This window comes from Berghia stephanieae, chromosome 1 (assembly GCF_034508935.2).
Source record: "Berghia stephanieae isolate SIO BIC M18660-M18661 chromosome 1, UCSD_Bste_1.3, whole genome shotgun sequence".
NCBI lineage: Eukaryota > Metazoa > Mollusca > Gastropoda > Nudibranchia > Aeolidiidae > Berghia > Berghia stephanieae.
In genome coordinates, this window is record NC_088360.1 from 114,787,577 (window position 1) to 114,815,092 (window position 27,516).

The 27,516-nt window shown below is 34.6% G+C and overlaps 1 protein-coding gene across 10 annotated transcripts in view; it reads right to left on the reverse strand.

Moving 5' to 3' along the window:
- LOC144962806 (E3 ubiquitin-protein ligase RNF220-like) overlaps nucleotides 1-27,516 on the reverse strand; it is a 64,558-nt gene that overhangs the window by 17,943 nt on the left and 19,099 nt on the right. For all 10 annotated transcript variants that reach the window (XM_078896079.1, XM_078896078.1, XM_078896072.1 and 7 more), the window contains exons 3-5: nucleotides 20,571-20,697; nucleotides 12,273-12,315; nucleotides 1,827-1,904 (exon numbers count right to left, since the gene is read on the reverse strand). In XM_078896079.1, coding sequence (XP_078752205.1) covers nucleotides 1,827-1,904; nucleotides 12,273-12,315; nucleotides 20,571-20,697 — 248 coding nt within the window. The remainder of the gene's footprint in view (nucleotides 1-1,826; nucleotides 1,905-12,272; nucleotides 12,316-20,570; nucleotides 20,698-27,516) is intronic.

The following is a 27,516-nucleotide window of genomic DNA, read 5'->3' on the forward strand; positions in this document are numbered from 1 at the left end:
ATAAAGTTCATCTTGATATAAATTGAATTTTAAAGTTTAGCTTTTTTCTGTCTGTCTATGTGTCTGTCTATCTATCTGCCTGCTTGTCTGTATTTTCTCCTTCTTTTTTTCCTTTCTTAATATGATTATCTAAATATTTATTCATGGTATCTATTCATTCATTTATCTATTTATTTCTTCATTTACTTATTAAAATATTTATTTGTGTATATATTAAATTATTTATTATTAAGTTATTTATCCATCTGTCTATTCATCTATTTATCCAATAATTAATTTTGGGAAAGGGGTCTCACAACACTAAATATTATGTAAAAGTTAGACAGCACAGAGTTATTGGTAAGAAATACGTTAACGAGTAATCATCTTATCATCACAAGTTTATTTGTATTACGAAAGGAGCTGAGCTTATCCAGAATCGTTTCCCTCTGTAACATTCAATGAAACTATGATTATGAAAATTCAAAATGTAAAAATTAGCTTCTTGTTATTATAAGAACAATATATGTATAAGCTCTTGTGTTTGACTACCTCACATATATGTTTTTAAAAAGCGCAAAAGATTTTTATCTTGGATTTTACGAATGTCTCCAGGCTAAAATATGTCAAGTCATCAGAGTAACCAATAAAAGGAGGATAATTGACAAAGACTACACAATCCACAACGAAAGATTGAAAACTGAAACAAGGGCTGATTGCCTGGGCATCACAATCGATAAGTTCAGTTCGAACTCACATATTGAAAAGATATGCAATAAAGCCAATAACACCCTTAGATTTCTACGTCGGAACCTATCATAATGCCCCACAAGAGTGAAAGAAATGTGCTACAACGTTGAAAGACCTTATAAAGAATACATTTGGGACCCGATTACATCAACATCGATCAATAAGATAGAAATGATACAAAGATGGACCTGTCGATTTGTCTGCAATGACTACAACCGACAACACAGTGTAAAAGCCATGATGGGGCATATAAATTGGACCCCACTTATTGAAAGGAGAAAGACGCAAAAGCTGAATATGTCATTCAAGGGCCGACAGGGAACCACCACCATCCCTATTAACACATTGAAAAACCACGGAAGAATAGAAAATGCGTATGCACTGCCATATTCCAGAATCAATGCGCACAAAAAGTCGTTCTTCCCCAGTACCATTCACGCATGGAACAGCATCCCTGAAAATGTCATAGCAACCAATAACCTGACAATATTCTAGAGTTATCTCGACCAGTTTAAAACCAAGAGATAGATATTACGTCAATGTCACCCGACCACACCTACTTGAGTCAATCTTCATCACATGAAGCTGCAACTATTTTGGATTGGATTGGATTGGATAAAGGTAACAAACAAAAAATGTGTTTAATCTTATTTTTCTTACAACAAAAGATACATATTATATTTAATCCAATTTTCAAGCGGAAGTGGGAGAGGGTGGACGATCTATTTATTTTCCTTTTTTTTTATAATAAAATACATATACTAATCATGATTTAGCAGACACATATTTAGAGTAATTCAATTTGCAAACTTTTCAACACTTGAGTAAAATAAATGTAAAATAAAAACACAGCCATCGATCCAAATTTCCCCAAGTTACAAAAATTCGAAGCTGGATATAAAAATTCGAATCTAGAGACTAAAAAAAAAAAAGGGGGGGGGGGTGGAAGAGAGACCCAGAATTTAATTTAGAAATGTATCCCCCCCCCCCCCCCCAACGCACACACACACACACACACACACACACACACACACACACACACACACACACGCTCATAAATTTAATGCTGAAAAATTGACATATTTTTATTAACTTACGTCATATCGAGCACGAGATGCAAGTTCTGGTGGCGGTGAGTCCTTTCCTTTCCTGGACCCAGACGGCGAAGGGAGGAACTGGTTGGAGGAAAAGAATATGAAAGAATATAGATAAATAAAACTGATTTAAACTGTGATCATCAAATTGTGTCAGTTGAATGAATGTTGAAATTATGTCATTTTTCTCAACAACGCGACAGTCATCAGCAGATAAGGGCTTATTATGTCGCCTAATCTGTCTTACTCTAATGTTACATATTTCGACACCCCCAACCCCCTTTTTATTTTTTTAATTTTTTTTTTTGCCTATTTATCTTTATGTGATTATATTGTGATGAATTATGCCAAAATCGAAGACAAGGATGATTATAAGGACGACGATGACTATTACGTCTAGAGGCAATTACTTAATTTCAAGCATTATCTAAAATGTCTGCTCGATGACCATTTGATAACAGCAAAATCATTGTACTGCTCACTACGCGAAGTGTCGAAGGAATAGGACACAACGTTAGAATAAGAGAAAAAAATCAAGCCTATTCCATATCCATAAATCAAAGAATGCAGCATGGGGATAAAGATTTGTGCGGCTATGTGTGGTCTTTTGATATGACACTCGCCTTCGGATCGGAAAATTGTACCATCGCTTTACAGGCGTCATGTCTCGTCTTACGTGTCTTATGTGTTGCTGTTGATTAGGACCCCTTTAGGGGAACCCTTGCAACGTTAAGTGGATATTGCGGTATATACATGCTCGAGTTAAATAAAGCGCAATTTGTTCGTGGACAATCGACATTCAAAATATAAAACGAATCGTTTTTCACAGATTCAAACTATGATGAAAAAATTGCCCGAAATGGGAATCGATCTCATTAATTGCACATCGAAAGTTTCTGCCGTACCACTACACCCTGAAACGACTACCTAACAATAAACTTATGGTACAAACATATTACTTCACCACCTATAAATTCTCAACCTCCTGTGAACACGACGAAACATGTCGTTCAACTGTCTTTACTTTCTCATTACTCGTGTATTGATTTTTCAAAGATTTTGCATCACTCAATTGCGTATAATAATATATTGACAACTTATAAACCATGTAAAAATGGTGGCAATTCATGTTAATCCTAAGTTATTAGACAGTCCTCTTTATATGTAGTTTGAGGGGTTTAAAAAAATTATTCAATTATTGATGTTTAACTTTTTTACTGATCAATTTTAATTTAATGATTTTTTAAAATAAATAATAATGAAATGTATGACAATAAGATCAGTTACGTCTTAACGCAGAGGTCGATCACTTGCTGATCAATGGCTGAGACTTTACAGTGAAGTCTAAGCACAATCTTTTAAAAATAAAAACTTATTTCATAAAAAAAAACGACAATATCAGCCAATAAAGAATATAAAAAACGTGTCGCTTAAAAAAAAAGTGAAAATTATATCAATGCCGCATTCCTGTGTGTAAAAGTAATCGAAATTGTGTTACATGCATTATTTCAAATTGCACATGGCAGCGCCCAATGTGTCTGATTTTGATTTAACCCAATAATTAGACCACATCCCTTTGATTTTTAACACATTAATATGGTCCAACAACAACAATAACAATAACAACTACAAACAACAACAGCAACAATTCTTTTAGCATTTTACTATGACCTGACAAGTCCGAAACCCACCTGGCATTGTCGTGATTGCTTTTTTTGTTTGTTTGTTTTCGCCCTTGGCCCTGTGCATGATATCTCACTCCCAATTTGCTTGACTGGGCACCAAGAATGATTCCTTTTGATTTTGATATGGAACGTTTGTTTGATCGATTTTCTATTTTCCTTTCAGGGATACTAGACTTAGCCGACAGCATCTTTACGTTGCCGCACTAGATTAGGATAGAATAACGCCCTTAACTATTTATTACCTTTTAGCGTTCCGGAAAGGAAATTTTTAAAAATACACGGGAGTTGCAACTGTTGTGAAACTCCTAAAGTGGTAAATAAATTAGGGGTGTGGACTAACATTGTAAAAAAGTCAGAAAGGTATATCTAGGCGGCCCGTGCATGTTCCCAAAAAACCGTGTCGCGATTATGTTATTTGTTTGAGTAATGCAACAAAGTGGCTATTCATACAAGCACACTAAGGGAAAATTAAATGGCCATGCAAAATCAAACTACTCCCCCCCCCCCCCCCAACCCATCTTCTCTAAAAAAAAATAAAAATCAGAACAATCCCCACCCCTTATAGATAATGAAAAATCAAGTTAAACAAAAATATACCGCTTTGAAAGCAATAAAATAATATTTCAAGAAAAAAACCACTAAAATCCTATTGAACATGCTGCAAACTATATAGTAGGGGACAAGGGAAATAAACCCCAGACAACTCAATACATTTCATAAAATATTGAAAGTTAAAATTGTTTCGAAATGTCTCACGCGATTCCCCCCCCCCCCCCCTCTATTTTTATTATAACAATTCATTAGACGGTATCAAGACATTCATAATTTAATAACATGAACGGATTAAGATAATTGCTATGTTTGCAAACGATATTCGATACGGACGTCAGAAGTTGATCCTTCTCAATTTTGCGATATGTATTTAGACTGGGCCAATGGCCCTATCGGTGCACAGAGTGAGTTGCACAATGGGTAGATCTAGGGGGAGGAACAACGGTGCGGTGAGGTGAATAGATGTGATCTGCCGAGACGGATTTTCACATAATGGAACATTGAATTTGGACCGGTGTTCTATTTCAAGGGTTAAAATCTTAATTGTTTTGTCTCTTTAAATCAAGTGTATATTTCTATAGACATTCCAAAATCAAGTTTATATATTCACATACTCGATACCATATAGAACAGTAAAGTTAGGTGCCCCAAACGTAAACAAAGGTCGAGAAGCACATGGCAAACCACATGTTCCTGTCTTGACAGCTCACGTTCCAATGTAAATAATAGAAAGAAAATAACCTTTAAAATTTGGCTGTTAGGTGGCAAAAGAAACACATATTCATAAATACTCGATCATGCATCAAATAATGTCTAGATATGGATATTTTATGGAACAAAAAGGTAAAATTTATCAAAAGTTACGTCTATCTATTTTTAGACCAGAGCAAATTATTGCGCTGGTATGAACAAAACGAGAATTATTCGGAGCCTGATTTTCATAATAATTTAGTCTTATATTATTATTTCTGCAACTGTTAGATTTTATGTAAACATATTTTCAATACTGAAAGTGTATTGCCTACAACTCAAACTACAAAATTGGGAGACCTATATTGTGCGTAAATTATTCCGGTCCCTAACGGAAATCACTAGCAACTTGTTATTGTTTCCGTTTGGGGCACCTAACTTTACTGCTCTATTGTTCTTCGTCGTTTATCTTATGTGTGATAGAATTAAATTCAATTTAAGTACAATAATAAATAGCTGATATATATAATATGAGCAAGAAAGAAGAAAGATGACAAAGGAAATGATATGTGGATGGATAGAAAATGAACAAATAAATAGATACCCAACACTTTGTTTTCATTTTGTTTTGTTTTTTTGTTTTTTGGAAGGAAGATTTTTAAAAAGGGGTGATCATCGGGTGAATAGTTTGTTTTTAATATTTAACCATTTAAATGCCGCGCTCTGCAAAAACATTCGTCCTTCAAGTATTTAACGGACCCACATCTTGGCAAAAACTCTCAAACTTGGGATTTTCCAAGTAGCGGCCCAGTGGGCTTTGACATTTTCTGTGGGGTTTTTTTTAATTTTTTAATTTTTTAATTTGGTTGTTGTTTTTGTGTTTTGTTTTGTTTTTGTTTTTTTTTTTTTGTTTTTTTTTTGTTTGTTTGTTTGTTTGTTGTTGTTTTTTAAAACTTATTTACTTATTCACCTGTCTATATATCTATTTACTGTTGTTAATATCAGGTGTTTGCGTATGTGCACTTTTTTTTAAGGAAGATAAACAGGTCAGACAGATCGATTGCACCCTGTTACAAATGTGAAATGACAATATCAAGCAACGCAACTTTCAGGAAATGTGAATGAACCTCCGTAATTTATTCATTTAGCTCGATATACAATTTCAGAAAACTGCATACACTTCATCGGGGATCTTAGCGACCTAGAAGGCAAGCCCCGATCCTTTATCCCCAAAGATTACAATCGCCGTCCTCCTCCAGGTGTAACTCCCTTCGGTAGATAATCCGCCTGGACAGGGTGCTAAATTGGCACGCCACTCAAATCAGAGGGTAAAAAAAAAATTTCGTGCGTAGTGATACACTTGCATTCCCCTGATATAAATAATAACCAGCTGTACGGGCCCTGCAAATAAGGTGTCGCATTCAGTAACCGAGTGTTAAGGTGTTAAGAAAAATAATAATAAGTCAAGCGACCGTAATAAGTGTGGCCAGTGAAAATGATCTTATAACTCTGGCCCCAATAATGTATACGTCTATGTGGTCTTGTGGTATGACACTCGCTTTCGGATCGAAGTTCCTGGGTTCGAGCCTCGCTCGACGCATAGTTGAGTCCTTGGAAAAGGCTCTTTACCCACCCTTTAAAAAGCGCTTTGAGCACGTTTAGTAGATTTTGCGCGATATTATATATATATATATATATATATATATATATATATATATATATATATATATATATATATTTAAAAATCTCAAGTTTTCTATTAAAATAATAATAATAATAACAACAACAACAACAACAAAAACAATAATAATAATAATAATAATAATAATAATAATAATAATAATAATAATAAGTCAAGCGACCGCGAGTATGGCTAGTGAAAATGATCGTATAACTCTGGTCCCATCAATGTGTCCGGCACGTTACATAGCCATAATAATATAATGTGAATGTGACTGCCTGGATTTGAGGGGAATGCGTTTGTCACCGTGTGTGTCCTTTAGTTATGCCGAACACAATGAATACTATACTATAAGGCAGACAACTCACATTATTGCAACATTTCTAAGGATTTGATTGCTATTTCTACGAAAAAAGGAAACTGATAGTACGCAACTGCTATAACATGACAGTAAGCCTCAATACTGAAATACTAGTACTGAAAGTAAGAATTATTTAGTCAATATTCAAGGGACTGAGTCACGGACGAAACGCAATCACTGAACAGGCTGTCTTTATTTGAAAAAAAAAAAAAGAAGAAAAAAAAAAAGGTCTGTCGACCATGCAATAGAGACAAATGTGCGACGTCACACCTGCCCAGCAACGGCCATTTTGGTTCCAAACTCTAACAGAAAGAATCAAGCTGTGTTCTTCACTACCAGCAAAGTTGCTTTTAACAAATCAAATCAATCGAATGTTTCTTCTAAAAGGGTTCGATATTTTGAACCTGATTGTTGACCTGTCAGTTTTACCAATTTCCAAACGGAACTACTTTTGGTTGCTCGGAGCATTGTTAAGAAGAAGTGACGCCACGACTTTGGAACCCTATTTGTCTATTATTAAAGAGAAGCTTGATTCCTGACAGCCTTCAGTGTAAAGTTCATCGAACACGATGTACCTGTGGATGTATTTATGCTATATTAATGCACATTTTGTATAGTTATTGATTTAGTTCTTGTTGTATTTCATGGCTATTCTAACACAAGGTTGTCTTTGTCCAAAGATATTGAACAAGCATCTTGAATGATCAGTCACATTACACGCACGCACACACACACACACACATACACACACACACACACACATACATATATATATATATATATATATATATATATATATATATATATATATATATTACATATAACGAACAAAGAAACCGTAACTCAGCCATTTGTTATTGATTGTTGACCGTCAGTTGGGTGATTAGTTCTCACTGAATGATCTCAATCAGACTATGACTATAAACATTAAATGTTATACATAGTTTTGCGTGTTGGGACGATTGGTCTAGCGGGCAGAACAGGTAAGTATTTTACTTAAACGCATAGGTAGGCACCATCAATATATTCCTCACTGGTGTTTCCATTTTCTCATTCGCTTTTTACGTACAGTATTAACCCTCTCCTTGCCAACTATAGGAAAATCGTCACATTCGTTACGATACAACCAACATTTTTCTTATTCAAATTTCTCTTGTATACCATAAATGTTAAAGAAAATAAACAGTGTTGAAAGGGATAAGAACTTGGACAGATGAAGCTGAGAAAGGTGGCGCTGCTTTAATAGAATTGGCAAGAGATAGATCAGCTTGGTGGAAGATGACCTCCGACGTCTGCTTCAGATATGGAACTACATGATGATGATGAAACAGTGTTGTAGAGCATGTTTTGTTGAAGAAATTATGTATCTCAAATGCTTACTGCGATTGTGTTTGAGTTATAAAAAAATCTATTATTGTAATTGTGTTAGTTGGGTGTGAGATTTTGGGGAAAATCCTGAAAATGGCAGGTAAGGAGAGAGTTAAGGTCCATGCGATGATCACACAATAAATGCTATTAGAACTATAGATATAACGTTATACGTTTTCAAACACAGCTGGACATTGTTCACGAGGTGTGTCTTTACACGAATGTGAGGTGATGATGGTTGATGTCTCTAACTCCCATTCAAGTGTACATGTGACAGCAAAACTCGGATTTCATTACATTATTTGGAACATCTGATACATAATATAAATTCAATATGAGCGGGGTTATCGCGTAATTATGTTATTGTATTCCGCACGCGCTCAAGAACACTGCAGTACTCTGAAAAAAAAATAATAATTTGGCCAGAAAAATCGTCCTTCCTCTAAATATCGATGGATCAAAATTACCTTTGTCTCGTCAAAAACTAGCAAACCTGGGATTTCCGTGAAGTCCCAGGTTTGAGATTTTATTGACAAGGTGAGAGCCAGATTAATCGATCGATATTTGAAGGACGTACGAGTTTTCTGGCCAAAATTTGCAAAAAGCTGTTTTCGATGTGTTCCCCCCCCCCCCCCCCCCCCCCCCCCCCCCCCCCAGTGTACGGTGTAACAGCAGAACCGGTAAAGACAAGTACACATAAAAAGAATAATTTTAAAAATATAAAATGGAACAATTAACTGTAAAAATAAAAGGGTGTGACCCGTGATTTAAAAGTGCAAAATGTCCGAGATGCGTGACTAGAGAAATTGACACCGTACACTTATTAAAATAGACTCGTGCCGCTATTATTTTAGCAGTACAAAAGATAGGCGTGGTAGTTTGGTCAACAAATAAATTTATATTTTAATTAGTTCTCGAGTTAAGATACAATCAATGCAAATTGGATTTTTTAAACAAATGTTTCTACATGTCGTATTCCTATTGATAGAAACAAGATAACAAGGCGTGGATGATCAATCGAAAAACTATTTGAATAAAGTATTTAAATAAAGTATTTGAATAAATCATTGAAAGACATACTAAGAGGCAAACAAACCTCGTGCTTATAATAATACTATCATTACTGTCATGATTCATATCGCGTGTTAAAATTTACAAGTGAATTGTAAATAATATGATTAAAATAACAATTATAATATACGATGCCGGATGGTGTCGTGCTCACGTAACATAAGTGATAGGAGTAATAAAGTTTAAAACCGATTCAGATTAAATCGGAATTCATTAAAAATAATTACTCTACACTTCAACAATGGTGAGTACAACGCAGGAAATGTAATCCGTATTATATGGCACACGACGAAGGGTCATAATAATATATAAATATCATTATCTTATTTTAAATCTAAGTCTCCTTTGGAAGGTAAAAATATCTACATAATTATTCATTCTATGGCAAGTAAAGAAAATGACAACACTTTTTTTAATGCATAGTGCAATCGATAACGTATCTAAATAAAAAAAATCAAGTAAATAAAGAAAAAATTGCCAAAAAAAAAACAACAAAAAAAGGCAAAAAAAAAAATAAAAAAAAAAAACCCAACAAACTAACACCACTTACAGTGAAACACTAGGCTTCTTTGTTTTAAATGTTTTTTGTTTTGTTTTACTTCATAATTTTTTTTCAGTCTGGTTCTTCTTCTTCTTTTTTGTTGTTGTTGTTGTTGTTGTTGTTGTTGTTGTTGTTGTTGTTGTTGTTGTTGTTGTTGCTGTTGTTGTTGTTTTGCTTGTTTGTTGTTTTTGTTTCTTTTTTGTTTTGTTTGTTTGTTTGTTCGTTGTTGTTGTTGTTGTTGTTGCTGTTGTTGTTGTTTTGCTTGTTTGTTGTTTTCGTTTCTTTTTTGTTTTGTTTGTTTTTGTTTTTGTTTTTTTTTTAGTTTTTTTTTTTTTTTTTTTTTTTTTTTTGTTTTCTGGGGGGGGGGGGGTTGTTTGTTTGTTTTGTTTTGTTTGTTTTGTGTGTGTGTGCCTAAAAAGTATATAATTTAGTGATGTCATCAATCATTTTTTTTTCTTTCTTTTGGGTCAATACGCTTGCCATCCCATGCTTTGGGCAGCCAGCCTCCTTCTGCCTATCCATCTGTGCTAAACCACCCAGCAGACATGAACCCCTGTGGTGCTGGCGGATGTCGGGTTACAGAATCCGGTATTAGGCCGGTGACAAATTGTATTGGTAATCCCGTACCACTGGCCTGCCTAGCCTATGACATGCTGCCAGTGTCAGACATTGAAACCACCTCCCGTTTCTCAGGCTACTGCTGCTGATGCCGTTTTATAGACTTCCTACTTGATGTTATTTTCATTTCTCTGTGCGGTTTATAGTTTTCCGCCAATGAGGGAAAGAGAGAAGATAAGAAATAAGAGAGAGAGAGAGAGAGAGAGAGAGAGAGAGAGAGAGAGAGAGAGAGAGAGAGAGAGATTATTCAACATAACACTTAAATTGCGTTTCGATGACGATCACATCCTCAAATTAATTTTTAAAAAGCTATTTACAACGCATAATATAATAATACCATGGGTGGCCCTACGAGAAAAGCACGGAATGTGGAGTTCCGGGATAATTACAAAAATATCGCCATTTTTCTCTGCTTACAGTTTCTGAAGGGTTGCTATCTTATCTTCCGACATTCATTATTTTATTTTTTTTTTTTACTTTTTAACCAATTTTGGAAAATTGAAATCTATATAAAGTGACTTTAAAGAGTCAAAGAGCAAAGACAACATGTTCAAAACCAATTAATATCCCGAAAAGTGAAGTTTCATTCAAATCCGTGCTTTTCCCAGAAATACAGACAGACAGACAGGCACACATAATAATATAATATGGAAATGCCCAATGACTAACACTACTCGCTACAATGACCGGACGATACAACTAACTCATCATCCGTTGACGCTAAGGCAGCAAGGCGATATTCTGGACAGCATCTTCCCACGGAAATAGGAGTACTGACAGGTCCCTGAATCGGCGCACGGATCAGTGACTATCAGTGATTATCTATTTATTTGTTTGTGTGGCATTGTCCACTGGGATTGGTGATACCGAAAGAAAAATAAACGAGAAAAAAAAAACAACAAAAAAAACACAACATGATATCTACAGTTATCATTTGATACACTGCTATACATTATACGCATCCGAGGACCGTATATCAACGTCGTCTAGGCAAGACAGGACAGGAAAGAACACGGAAAATTTGACAATCTAAGAGACTGTGGTTTCTAGCTTATTATACTAGCATTAGGGTTGCATGAGTATAAGAAAACCTGCCTACTTGAAAATTTTAAAATTCGTAAATTTTAGGAGATTAAAATCGTCCTCACTATAGTTAACTTTAATAATCAACAATTTACTCGCATAAGAATTAAAGAACACCTCAAAATCTTTAACTTAGCCTGGCATCAACTTTCATTTTCAACAAGTTTTACCGACTTGGAGATGTTCATGAAATTCTGAATTTGGAGACAACATTTCGTAATTCTACGAATTTTTCATAATAGTAGGCAAGTCCGGGTTTTAGGTAAAATTAAAATCATCAAAATGAAACTAAAGAAAAAAAAACAATGAACGTTTCAGTTCTAAACCTTCTAAAGCAATAAATAACATAATAATATGATACGATCTTAATCTGAAATGCAAAAGTGCATATATTTTAGTCTTTTAATTCGGAAGGGGTATATTATGACTAAAGCAAATAATCGACTTGAAATGGGGTTGAAGCGAAGCCTACCCCCAGAATATGAATGCAGAAGTCATAAGAGTGGTGGATGCAGTTCGACTAAAATTAAAAACAAAACAAAACAGGGGAGTGAGGGGAGACAAAAAAACAAACAAAACAAAACAAAACAAAAAGAAATTATGTAACGCAGGATCCTGGGTCTATTTGTGTGTTAGTCGGGGGTCTTCCAATCGAGCTACAACCCACCCCGACCATTAAAAAAAAACATAGAGGAAATCTTCACATTATTGAGATTTAAAAAACAAAGAAGACAATTTACATCATGATAGGAGTTGATCGAGAGTGGTTATTTAAGAATAAAATTAAAAACAAAATTACCTTTCGACCTTGAGGTGTGGTGTCTCTAGATTTTCTTCCAGTTCTGGGGAAGAGGGGGGGGGATGTGATAAATGAAAATGTGAATTACCCCAATAGATTTTCTTAATGATCATGTCGAGGAGAGTCGATAAATATAATATTAATAAATATATATTTGTTGCATACAAAATTAAAAAAAAAAAAACAAAAAAAAAAACAAAAAAACAAAAAACAAAAAAAACATGTATCTATATGTTACCTACAACGCGATTTTAATTCTAAATGACATCCCCAATCCTGTACATCTTATACACCAACGACTGCAGACCATCCTTTGAAAATTGTTTTATAGTGAAATATGCAGATGATACTGCTATTCTTGGCTTATTAAAAGATAAAGTTACCGAAAAGAATTATTTCAAACAAATAAATATATTCACCGATTGGTGTAAACAAAATCAGCTTGAATTAAATGTTGAAAAAACGAAAGAACAGGTGTTTGGTGTAAAAAATAAAAACGACTTAAAGTGTGTGGCGATCGGTAAAGATGATGTTGAGATAATTGACTATTTTAAATATTTAGGAATAACCATTGATAGTTCCCTCAATTTCTCTCAACATATTAATATAATATCTAAGAAAGTTGCCCAAAGATTATACATCCTAAGGAAATTGAGAACATTTCAAGTAAGGAAGAAAACTATGTTAAGAGTTTATGACTCATAGATTAAAAGTGTAATTGCGTTTGGCTGCACCATATGGTTTGGAGGATGCCGACTTAAAGATAAATCAAAAATTTCAAAATCTATCAAAGAGGCATCAAAAATAATAAACCATCCTCTTGATGGAGTAGAAAGAATTCATGGAAAAGCAATAGAAAGGAAAGCATTCTCAATTACCAACAATAAAAAACATATTTTATACCATGAATTTAATCTTTTACCATCTGGGAGAAGGTTTTGTCAGATTAAATGTAGAACTAACAAGTATAAATCAACGTTCGTTCCATCAGCAATAAAAATTTTGAATATTTCATATGGTACAGAAAAACCAAGGATTGATTCGTTGACTGATTAACTGATTAATTTATTTAATGTAAGATTAACTGACCAATTGATAATGATGATAATTTTTGGTGTCGAATTGCCACAATCGTAACAAATTGAAAACGAAATGAATATGTTTATGTTGTGTATATCGCACGTGTGAAAGAAAGAAAGAGAGAGAGAGAGAGAGAGAGAGAGAGAGGAGAGAGAGAGAGAGAGAGAGAGAGAGAGGAGAGAGAGAGAGAGAAAATAAGTAGGAGTGAAATATCTGTTCAATCTTAGTTATCGTTTAACATTATAACAAGTGTAACTAAATGACAAATTGCCATATTTATGGACAATAAAGATCTATTATTATTATTATTATTATTATTATTATTATTATTATTATTATTATTATTATTATTATTATTATGACGCTGTGAGGTTGTACTGCATAGAATACAGAGAAAAACCCCGATTTGAAGGGATGGATGGGTTTGTTAAAATTTGTGATCAGGAATAGTAGAGCCGATATAGTTTTGAATTAAGAGAGTAGTGAATTTTGAAAATTGAGAACACCGGTTGTCTTCCTACGCCCTTAAAAAAATTAATAAGACGAAAAAAAAAAAAAAATTAAAAAAAAATTTAAATCAATGTAAAAATAAATAAATTGGCCTTATACCAGAAAGGATTAAAAAATATATTGGACTGCACGACTTAGAAATTTAAGGATCATTAATGTGTGACTCGCTTCACACCCAAAGGGACCAAGATCGACCCCTGGTGCAGCCGAGATGTTTCCCCCCCCCCCCCCCCCCCCCTTGTCCTCCTAGCAGCAAATGGGTAGCTGGGTCTGTTAGATCTGGTGGAAAGTACTTTGCGACATATCCCGTCCTATCTAAAGGATAGCAAAAAATTGCTATTGTCCGCTTTACGCTATAGAAACCGGGATAAACGCCGGCTCCATTGGCGTAACGGCTCTGAAGGACAACTACTATAATGTGTGACCGACTCGATATCAAACTGATGGCAAGAAAGTCTGGATATGAGAGGGAGGCTCTACGGCCAACCCCCCATCCACTATCCAGCACTAAAGGCGGATGGCGTTGTAAGAAAAAAGGGCGTCTTTCTCACAGCGAGCCGGAGGGTGCCGTACATAGATATCACAGGACGGTCTGTGGTACCGTACCTGTCTGGTAATTCTCCACATTGCGAAGTTTTTCTTCTCTAAATTCTCTGCTATTGTCTGACACTTCTAGGTCTATTCTTTTCATTTACTTGATACTGCATGATTAAAGTCTTACAATTACAATATTGTATAGGACTACCCTGCCATCGAGGAGTTATAAGTAATAATAATAATAATAATAATAAATAATAATAAATAATAATAATAATAATAATAATAATAATAATAATAATAATAATAATAATAATAATAATAATAATAATATATAATAATAATAATATAATAATAATAATAATAATAATAATAATAATAATAATAATAATAATAATAATAATAATAATAATAATAATAATAATAATAATAATAATAATAATAATAATATAATAATATAATAATAATAATATAATAATAATAATAATAATAATAATAATAATAATAATAATAATAATAATAATAATAAAATAATAATAATAATAATAATAATAATAATAATAATAAAAATAAAAACAATAATAATTATTATTATTATAAGAATAAGAATAATAATAAGAATAATAATAATAAATGACTAACATTTTTAAAGAGACAAAACACATTAACGTCGAAAATGCAATCACACGTTCTAGTTGTGCGGTTTTGTGGTCTTGTGACAAGACACCCGCCTTCGAATCGGAAGGTCCAATATTCCAATCCCATAGTTGAGTCCTTGGAAAAGGCTCTTAACTCATATTCTTTTACCATACTCATGTGTAAAATGAGTACCTGACCGTTGACCGCGTTGTCTGTCGGAAAAAAAAATATAAAGATCGATTAAAAGACGTCATGTCTCGTACTACATCGTTAAATGCTGTTGTTGGCTAAGGACACCCTGTAAATCGCTTTGAGCACGTTTAGTGGATATTGAGTTATATAAATGCTCTAGTTTTTTTGTTTTTGTTTTTTTGTTTTTTTTGGGGGGGGGGGTGTTTTTTGTTTTTTTGTAATGCGCCAAAGACAAAGGATCATTTTTTTTTAATGGACCCTGCATATTATGCAAGTACTACGCATTGACTAGAGAAACACAATTACATTTTTTACTATGGGAGACTATTATTTCATTACCATTATAAAGGATTTAACTATTTTAAAATCTTTATAGGCCTTGTTTAATGACAGGTTAATACAGATACCCCGCACACGGACGTGCAGTGGGGGGAAAAACCGTGCCCGCATTCCGCAGCCAAAATGAAGAGAATGGCATTTACTTTTCTCCCTTAGTGTGTGAGTGAGTGTCATATCAATGAACACAGGGTAGGAATTTCAAGTGAATACTAAGCTGCTAGAAGCTGTAATGTTTAATAATTTAATATAACAGCTTCAAAAAAAAAAAAAAAAAAAAGGAGAAGAAGAAGAAAATACTACACGGACCGTTTCCGGCCCAAAACTCTTCTCCAGCCAAGAACAAAAAACGGCTACAATGTTAATACAGTTGAAATCCGCGTAAAGTCAAAATTCTTTTTGAGTCAACTTCTGATGAAAGTCAATACACCTTATTGGTCCTACATTTTATGTTCTTTATCTAATTAGTGTGTTCTAATGATGATAATGGATAAAGTCAGCCTTGCTTAAAATTAACCAATATTTCTGGTTCGGCGGTGTTGGCTTTACCGGGATTCCACTGTACTTTTGGTGGGTTTGTGCTGGGGTTTTTTGTGGTTGATTTGATTTTATTTTTTTTATTTTTTTATTTTGTAGGTGTTCTTTTGTTTTGTTTGTTTGTTTGATTATTTTATTTTATTTGGGGGGGGGTGGTTGTTTATTTATTTTTTTTTTTTTTTTGCTTTGTTTTTGATTATTGATTATTATTTTTGTTTTGTTCGGCTGCTTGCTTTTGAAAATGTTTTCAAAAATAGAGGCTTGACCATTCAACATCGAGAAAAATCACCAGTAAGACCATATCATTACGTGTTACAATCTATTTTAGTTAAACCGGATGCATGTGATTATAATTATTCATCTATTCTATTTTTAAATAAGGGTTGGGATCATGAATATCCGTACTGCTAATATTAAATCTTTATCATCGAGCACATAATTACTGGCAAATCTAAAAATTATATAAAACTATTATTTTTTTACTGACTGATATACGAGTAACTTGCAAATCTTTTCTAAAATTTCAGCCTAATTCTATCATCCGTTGACTCAAATTAATACTAAGAAAATCTGCTAGGTCGTCATACTCAGTCCTAAATTAACCGTTGGCTTTCATTGCACATGCGAGTATAATTGGTTCTACACATTCGCAACAAAAAAATGATGACGTAATTTTAAACCTCTCTTGATACTCTCAAGTAGATCTAATAATAATCTATCTATTCTTTTTTTTTTTGTTTTAAATAGGGTTGGCTGTCAATATTGCTCCGTAAAGCCAATATTAATTTTTTATTTATTTTTTTTATCATCGAGTACATAATTACCGGCAAATCTAAAAATTATAAAATCTTTTTTATTACAGATTGATATCGAGTAACTTGCCAACCTTTCTTAAATTAGGGATAATTCTATTACCCGTTGGCCCGTAATAATAATAATAATAATAATAATAATAATAATAATAATAATAATAATAATAATAAATAATAATAATAATAATAATAATAATAATAATAATAATAGTAATAATAATAATAATAATAAATCATCATCATCATCATCATCATAATAATAAATAATAATAATAATAATAATAATAATAATAATAATAATAATAATAATAATAATAATAATAATAATAATAATAATAATAATAATAATAATAATAAATAGAAGATTAATAGGGGAACAAACAAAAATTATTACTCGTGTCTACTATCTCTGCGTCAATTAGATTTTAAAGCCACAGGGGTTGAGGTTGAGGACTCCCATAAAACAGCATAACTATCAAACCATAATATAATTACGGACGTTTCTCGAAACAGTAGCTACACCACTGTCAATATTCCTGCCGCGTGAGTAAAATCACTTCTTTCTTCAGCTCGGCCATCTCATTCTTTTCCCCATCACTCACCTCCATAAGTTAGAAAACGAGAAAAGGACTAACCGCATAACAAGCTCTTGCGAATAAAAGGACCACTCGAGCGAACCGACAGTGGTAGAGAATTAACAACCTAAACAGATCTTTCTCCACCCCAACCCCATCACCCGTCGTCCCTCGGTAACTTCACTTTCTCAACTCGACTCATTGAGCAGGCGAGTTGACGATGAATATGTGGCGGGCAAATAAATATAACTTTCATTAGTATTAATTTTCCCCAATAAAAGTCGATGGGAAGTGGGTATTACCTCGGCCAAGCCGTCATGGTGGCAGCAGGGAAGCAGATGGCTCAATACCGCCGATAACAATGGCCAAAGAAATCTAATCATTTTCCACGACGCGCACGCGTCTCGCCACCACCTTACCCAGGGACAAACCCCTATCCGACTACTTCATTTTACAGCTTTTACTGCGGTCCTTTTCCAGCTCACTATCTCAATAATGCACGTGCGACTCGTACTGGATTGGGTCATCGACCTTTTCAAAAGATAGTCAGTATTTCTCCATTTGTGGGGCAACCAATTCAACGCGCTGCCTTTATTTCAAGGACAAGATCAACCCGCTAGATGGCACCACTCGAGTCACCAGCATCTTTACAAGCCAACTTAGCTCCCCAGTTCAGTGAAGGGGTGTCAGGAACTCGCAATGACGTTCACCAGAATAAGCATCCACAGCCAGCGAGTCATTCTTAAATCACAATGGTTTTGAATCAGAATCCCTCGGACAAAAGGCTAAAGGAACAAACAAGTCGTAAATCTCGTGGTTATTTCCATCTCATATTGACACTAACCGGTAAACACTTCACCACCCCCCCCCCCTCTCTCTCTCTCTCTCTCTCTCTCTCTCTCTCTCTCTCTCTCTCTCTCTCTCTCTCTCTCTCTCTCTCTCTCTCTTCTCTAATTATATATATATATATATATATATATATATATATATATATATATATATATATATATAATATATATATATATATATTCCTCCAATAATCCAAGACTTCTATATCATTTTCTTTCCTTGATCACTTCATGGGAACGCCATTTTATATTTACACAGCAAAGCAATACTTTAAACTTAAGAGGGCCGTTACCGTGGTCTTTTGATTCAGACTGAATTTTGTCTGTCTATAATTCGCCGGAAACGGAAATGTGTACAATTCAGTGTAGACCAATAATGTGATGTTTTTCTTTGTTGGTTTGTTGTTTTTTGTTGCTGTTTTTTTTTTTTGTTGTTTTTTTTTTTTTTTGTTTTGTTTTTTTGGGAGGGGTTGTTATTTAGATAGGGGTTTTTTCTTTGAGGCGGGGGAGGGGGGGAGGAGGGGGGTTGCTTTGTTCGGGTTTTTGTTTTTCAGAAGTTGAAAACTTTTTGCTATATCAATTAACGGCCTACATTCGTTATCCTTCTATTTATACACTTATCTACTATGGGCAAAATTAAATTAATTACATTTGGCCAAAGAAACAATTCAAAAGGGGAAAAAATGTCCTTCTTTGATTATAGTTTTCTGTTCTGACGATTTTTTCTGCTTATACGAATATAATAATACGTTTGATTAAAATCTTCAATACCGATTTAACCAGTTTCTACATAAACTCATCTTCAAATTAAATGATTATGAAAATCATAAAGTAAAAATAAATATATAAAATTTAATAAATCGAAAATCAGTGCAAAATCCCATGCTATCGGTCGATATCCCTCAACGAATCATCCCTCTGATCAAATAGTTACAGAATGTCAGCTATTACAGTCTCATGGGCCATGAAAAATTGATACTAGCTATATTGTCTGATAGTGGTAGATATATTATATACGCGCACCGCGTTTTAAATGTAAGCCAAATTAAACATGAACTTTTACTGATGGAAGTTCAACCTAGTTTTATTTTGTTTGTGAAAGTGACAATAACATTATTGATGGGACGAAAATGTGCTGAAGAGATATGGGTTGCTTTCCTTGCTTTGTTTTGGTTTCTTTTTTTTTTTTTTTCTTTTTTTTTTTTTTTTTTTTTTTTTGGTATTCATTTGTTTATCTATCTATTTCTTTCTTTTTCCAATTTTTTTTCTCTATATCGATTAATGATTTAATTCAGTTTATTTTGTATGAGACATTACATATGTCATGAATGACAATTTACGATAGGACACCACTGTGTGGTAAGCTTTCTGGGCAACAAGTATTTAAGACATCCTTGATTCTATTTCTCTATTTATCGATCACATAGTGGCCAACTTTTCAAAGACTACGAGAAACAGGACACCGTGACACAAAATTAATACCGTTATGACCCACCCAAAAAAAATTTTTTTTTAAATCAATAGTATGTTTGGACTATTATATATTATAATATAAATTTAGAGCTTTTTTTCTGTTCCTTGTTTTAATTTTCCTTGTAAAAAAAAAAAAAATCTTAATCCTGGAACGTGCAAGCATTCCCATTCATATAAACAGTCTCATATTGACAAATCGGGACTGGAAGGATTTTGCTTTGTACCAATCAACTCCATATCTTAAGACTGCCGTCGAGTAAAAACGAGCAATTCAATATGGCCACCACCACTTTAACTTGTATCCCTCAATATATTAAGCAGGAACTCACCACAGAATGTTTGGAGAGTATATTGGAAATGTTAAAATAATAAATAATAATAATAATAATAATAATAATAATAATAATAATAATAATAATAATAATAATAATAATATATATATTATTATTATTATTATTATTATTATTATTATTATTATTATTATTATTATTATTATTATTATTATTATTATTATTATTATTATTATTATTATTATTATTATATATTAATAATAAAAACAGCACAACTTCGTGATATTGTGGTCGCTTTCCAATCTGTAGGACCCTGATTCAATTCCCGTTGTGGCCGCGCAAAGTTGAATCCTTGGGGTAGGCTCTTTACTCACACTCTCATCTTACTCACGTATAAAGCGAGCACCTGTCTGCTACACGAAGGAAGAGCCGTGCTACTTGCAGCTTATCGGATACGAAAGACACTCACCTAGATAGTTTGTCCAGCTTGTCAACCTCCAGCATGAGGTGAGCCTCCAGTTCCCCAGACCGCAGAGTCAGGCCACATATCGGACAACACGGGGCCTGGCCGTCCAAAGCTGAACGTTTCCGTTGTTCTGAAAGTGGAGGGAGAGAAGAATATTATTTTGTTGTTGCACATTCTAAATGGAGATTCAGAAGTTCAATTGAAAGATGGTTGAAATGAACAGAACCGAGGTATCTAGTCACAATTGCGTCAATTTTATTTATCTATTTATTTATTTTATTATTTGAGTCAATCTTGTTTTAGGTGGGACCCAGGCATCAATGCCTAGATATTTAATTTTCTTAACAGGAGAGCAGGAAAATCGATGCGACTTTGGGTTGTTTTTTTTAACACCAAAAAAAAAAAAAATAAATAAATAAAAATAAAATGTTAACAGTATTATTAAAAGAACTTTGGCAGCAGTGCGGGTCAGACTAACAGAAAACTGGAGTTCCATCTCTCTGACATGTTTATAAAAGATAATTGAAAAAAAAAAACAACAACTGGAACTTTATTGTCAGGGAGAGGGGGATGAAACATGTACAATTATCATTTTACATATTGGCCGCTTAAAATCGTAATATTGTAATTTGATGGTGAATACAAGTATATTTTTTGCGACCAGGAGCTAAAAGAGTGGGAAATTCCCATCAATAAACTTTTTTCAGAACATAGTAAAGGAAACATGTTATACGTCATAATTCCATTGTCTCGTACAGAAACAGAAGGAAAAAAATATAGGAGACGGGGTTAGCGCAGCAACCATACTATACTGTCCATTGACAATGGTATTAAAACAGTCTGACGATAGCAATGTATCAAGCGGGAAGTAAAGAACTTCAAACTTGATCCAAGATTAACGGGCAGATACCTTATCAGCGATAAACCTAATCATTTCCCAATAAATTATTACAAAGTCTGTTTTATTAATAATGGAAAGGTGTTAGGAAACCTTCACTATCAGCTTGGAAAGTACACATAAAAATCAGTTTGGGTTTTAAGCGACAATAACATAATAGCAACGTTACACCTCATATCAATGTTAGTCCTCAAACACCAGACCGTGTATTCGATTCCTTTAACCTAGACAACACTAAACTATCGTGCATTGACAAAACGCCCTTTACATTGAAAACATTAAAATACTTTAACTATATTATTATATCAATCGATTTAAATTACCACCAAATTGTCAACAACAACAACAAAAAATGAACCCGCGACTTCTTTAGAAATCTCGTGTTCAAGAATTATTTGCATGCAAGAGGTCATTTTAACCAGTTAAATGCCGTACTCCGAAAAGGTTTGTGGGTTTTTGCCAAGATGGGGTTCCTTTATATCTATCGATATTGAAAGTCGGGTTTTCTGGCCAATACATGTCTTTCAAGAGTACGGTAGTTAACTGGTTAAAAAGTTTTCTGTAAAAAGTTCACCAGCCAAAACGTTGTTTCTTTTGGTTTTTTAAAAAAGGCGATTTGACAGTACACGGCGGTCTATGCCTATTTGACGTGATAGAAAAGAACAAGCAAAGTGGAATCTGATGACCCAAGCCCAGAAAAGAGAGATACCGTCACATAAAGTAACAGACAAACAAAAGTAACAGGGTTGTGAACACTTCAGAGCTCCGTATAATAAAGCCATTGGTTGCCAGCCGACTTTGGCTATTTAGTGATAAGAGACCCGTGGAACTGGCAATTTCTGTCAATAGGCTAGGTAATCCTCTTCTCGTAGTTGGTAAAAAATTGGTCAATAGATCAAAGACGAAGAAGGTCCGATCGTTTGACGCTGCGTATGGGAGAGATAACAGGTGTATCGAGGCAAGGACGGGTATCTTAAGACACTCTTCTATGGAACTCGTCTCTACTACAAAGAGAGGATTTTGATGATGTCGTTTCCCGGATAATGTCAACGAGTAGAAGATATCAAACTAGACTTATTTTGTGTCCAGCTTGTCAACGCCGGGAGGAAAACTTCTTCCCATGCACAAATCGTCTGAGAGAACTAAAAAGATAATACTGAAGCCAAAATCACATGCCCACTCAAGGTTGGATGGATATTTCACCGAACATGATAAAAAATCCAAAACATAATCTTGTGAACGATTCTTGGCTGTGAGCGTTTGCACAGTTATTTAAAGGGCATAATTTAATTTGATGATTCAATAACCCCGTTAATATTGTAATAACGAAGCTACAGACTAGGTATCTACGTCTACCAAATTTATTTGTTTCTTCTTTTTCTTTTAATGTTTTGTTTGTTTTGTTTTGTTGGGGTGGATTGTGAGTGGGGGGAGGAGTCCCTTCGGCGGCAGTAGAGTGCAATTAAGAAAAGATTCCGCATAACAGTTTCGATGAGTACCTGGCCTATAACAGCGTTTTCTTCGAGAAAAAAAAATTGTAATATCGCCAAACAGGCGTCATGTCTCGTTCTAAATGAGCACGTTTAGTGGATATTGCGCTAAAAGCTCAATTTTAAAAACATTTTTTTACATTCCAGCCATCTGATATTGGATTACTTATATGATGTTCTGAGAAAGGGCCATAATATCATTATATAAAAAGTTGCCTATTCAAGTTCAAGCCAGCCATACGACTGATTACTGTTTTTTAATGCAGAGATGTACTGAGAAAACAAGTCATAAAAATTGCCTTGATCGACGTCTACGTAATCTCTCAAACAATGTTGGTAAGTATGCAGGGTAATTTCTCTATTTAATTCAATGGAAAGAAGTCTTTTCCACAGATGTTAGTGCACAATATTATTCCCCATTTCGTCAGTTACGCTTGGGCCAAGTTAATGTATTAATACAGTATCAGTCGTTAAAAAAGAACTGATAGTATGCCGTTTTACGTCTATACTTCTTTCAGCGTGTTCTTTTCCCGGCAATCAACAACTCGAAGCGAAACGAAACACACCTGGTAGCAATTAATTTGGTGTTTCACAAATACAATCAACCTATTACCGCAATTCAGGATTTCCCCAAGACTTAAACCATAAAAAAATTTACAGTCGGAAGAAAATGAAACAATTTACAGACAAATTCACAGACAGGATAAGGGAGTTCCAGCAAAGCTAAGTTGACTGCTATGAAAAGAAGCGAGCGATTCCCTTTCAGTAGGCCACTAACGTTGTTTACCGTAGGTACAATTCAACTCGTTACAAAAAGCTGGCTTCTTACTTCATAAATGATCGAATATTTATGTCCTTTCTTTGTTCCGCGATTCTCCGTTCGTTTTAGAAACACGCAAAGGGGTGGGCATTAAAGAAAGATTAGCACCTATTGACAAAAGGACAGGATCGAAGAGATAAGAAAGCCAATCGAGCCCGGACTCGGGACTTGTCATCCCAGACAAACCGAATGCCTTCAGTTCTCTAACATACCCGTTCTATGACAAAACATGATTTGTTATTTATTTATTTTTGGTCATTTTGGCCAGAAACTCACTCTTCACATTGTATCGTTCAATTAATATTGACTCCCTCTCAGCCCAGAATCATGACACAACAAAGTCTCAATCTTTCTTTAAGACGTCTCGGCTTTACGACTTTTTGACAAGATTCCCAAATAGGATTTATCATAAGCGGACGATATTTCAAGTTTTCTTATCAAAATAGGGGGAAAAAGTGTTTTGACATTTTGTAGCAGAGTTGTCGGAACCATTGGAGAGATATTCGGATCATCCCGACTAAATCCTGACTCGGTGGTTGCGGTGGGGAGTGAAGCCCTTCCTAGAAACACTAACCTACCCAATGCACACCTGCGTGAACAATTCTACGATTCAAGGCAATTATTTTTATCACATGTATTGAAATAGTCCCAAATGTGTTTAACGCTACTAGCTTCGTTTCTTAAGAATTAGGTGTAAGATTTATGACAGACTACAGACTTCAGTAGAAATGAAAGGTAGAAATAATACTGTGCCTATTTTATTTATTATTTTTAAAAGATCAATGTAGCGAAGTTCCGTTGTCCGTAAAAGTTAGTGTTTACTCAATTTCCAGCTGATCCCATTGTATTACTTCGTAATCGGGTTGTTGTTGTAGTACTAGAAGTAGTAGTTAGTAGTAGCAGTAGTAGTAGTAGTAGTAGTAGTAGTAGTAGTAGTAGTAGTAGTAGTAGTAGTAGTAGTAGTAGTAGTAGTAGCAGTAGTAGTAGTAGTATAGTAGTAGCAGCAGTAGTAGTAGTAGTAGTAGTAGTAGTAGTAGTAGTAGTAGTAGTAGTAGCGGTAGTAGCATATAGTAGCAGTAGTAGAAGTAGCAGTAGTAGTAGTAGTAGTAGTAGTAGTAGTAGTAGTAGTAGTAGTAGTAGTAGTAGTAGTAGTAGTAGCAGCAGTAGTAGTAGTAGTAGTAGTGGTAGTAGTAGTAGTAATAGTAGTAGTAGTAGTAGTAGTAGTAGTAGTAGAGTGGTAGTTGTTGTTGTTGTTGTTGTTGTTGTTGCTGCTGCTGTTGTTTTAATGTGTGTAAGCTGAATGCAACCCCGTGTAAACTTCAGACAATCTTCATGTCAAGATTATATGAAAATGATACCAATGGCACCTGCTATTCTACAAATCCGTCTAAACTCAATCTCTTCTACTCGATCCATACGGAAATGACCCAATGAACATTATTAATTTGTGATGAAAACTTAAACTATACATCAAATTTACTCTACTTCAAATTGTAAGTATATGTACAAGTTAAATGATGTCTGAGTCTTTATTGATGAGGCGGATGCACGCTTTAGTTTTGCTTGTGATTCTTATGCTAAATCAATCCTAACATTAAAAAAAAATAAAAAATTATGAATGAAATTGTCGTAGGACTCAATCGATCACTTTTCACCTTCATCGATTTATAATGTTCACATGCTAAAAGAATAGCTTCAAATTGTCAAAAACAATCGACTAGCAAATAGATAGATACATTATTCTGCGCAATCTTCACGACATAGACATCGCGCTCTTTTTAACATTTTACTCCTATAATTCGCAGTATCCAATGAATTTCTTCAAAGAGCCTTACCAACAGCAACGCTTAACATGCAGCACAAACGCTGTTACCGTCCTGGTACTAATTTTACACATGAGTATTATCGCCGTGAACAGCGGGACTTGAACAATGGACGTACAAAGTTACAAAGCCGCACAAGAGATACTTAATCAATCCGCTTGAGCAACAAAACAGCCGCATGTATACAAAAGCAACTGAAACAGACATGCCTGTTGATATATTGGCATCTTTTTATCTGGTAAAAATTTATTTACCGTCTTCAAAGCTATAGTGAACCCAATTTTATTTATCAAATATCAATTATAATGGGTGATAAATTCTGTCTCGCGAGCGTAGTACTTCACACAATCTCTCATTAATTTGACAAGAGGACACGAATCTTCAGTTACAAGCTAAAACGTTCCCAATTCAGATATCTAAATGAAGTGCAATAAATTTGTCGATTGCTCCCGATCTTCTAACAGTTAACTCCCCCCCCCCCCCCCCCCCTATGTTGGAAAGAATGCATGTTGCTGTGTCAACACAATTATGCAAATACAGTAGCCTATCACGCCACGACATGTAAAAAAGAAGTCATCATAGATTTATATCAATAGCAATATGGGATTCACACTATCGTATGTGAATTGGCATTCAAAGAAGTCTCGCTATACGAATTCAAAAATTATTGTAATCGTATATATAAAATGTGCCTGGAAGTAATTAGCAATATCACAAATATGAAGATAATACTCTAGCCAGAACAGTGCACATTAAAAATGGATGAACGCAGGCGATAAATGCGACGGATAGGGACAACAGATTTGCAGAGATAAGTATCTTCAATTTTTAAAGCCGAGGTTTCATTGGCCTGGCTCTTTTGACGGGAATCACCCAAGTGAGAAATTGCCGAGAAAGAGCAGTTCATAACCCACACCGATAGCATTTCAGCTTCGTTAAACACCCCAGGGATTCCCCAATCAGAATGCCATCTTTCGCACACAGTTAGAGTTACCATTCCAACATTCTCCAAGCATGATAATGCTATTCTTTTCAAACCCTTTCTTCTTCAAATTCTACATCCCCCTCCCTTCTATTAAATTTTCTTCTACATACATCTACACCTCACCTCAAAAATTTCACGAACTGCTTGGCTCTATGTATGATTTTGTTTGACATTCAGTATTCATAGCACCTCTTATTCCAGTCTTCACTCATTTTGCATCGTTTTTTTTTTTTGTCCATGTCAATCTTTTTTCTTTTTCTTTTTTTTTTAAAGTAAGGAGTAGACAGTATCTGAGAGAGTTCACAGGACTTCACAGGAGTCAAGTGGCCAATGTTAATTTTTCTCTCTCTGCGGTTCCATTATACTCGCAGCCCGCCACCAACGCCGACATAATCGTGGGGAAGTTGTGAAGACATCAAAAACTAGCGAGAGTCGACAAACTGACATGCTAGGCGACAATTAATGAAGATAAATGACACACCGGGCCCTCTGTCGTTGTTTGTAGAAGCCGAGGATGGGTCGCTCAAGTCTTGACTTTTAGGGACTCGACATCAAACTTCGAGGACAATGCGATCGACAGTAACCCCTTAGTTCTTTCCATAAAAGTCGGGGGGAGAAACGGCAAATACAATTTGACACCGGTGTCCCAGCTTTCTGTCACGCTTTTGTTCACGAGTTAGCAATAAACCCATGGATCTCAGTCCTTCCGTAAAGAAATAGCAAGCAGCCGTTTAAAAAACAGTCGCTCGCACTATCTGAAGAGAGGAGAGCGAGACTGAACACTTCCTAAAAACTCTCCGATTTCGAACAAAGCGACCATACAAAATGAAAGTTCCCGAAACCGCTGAAAAACAAACGGATCAAGGAAGACCGTGAACAGGAGAACAATAAGCACTACTAAATCATCAAGAGAAGGTTTTCGTTTTGAAAAGA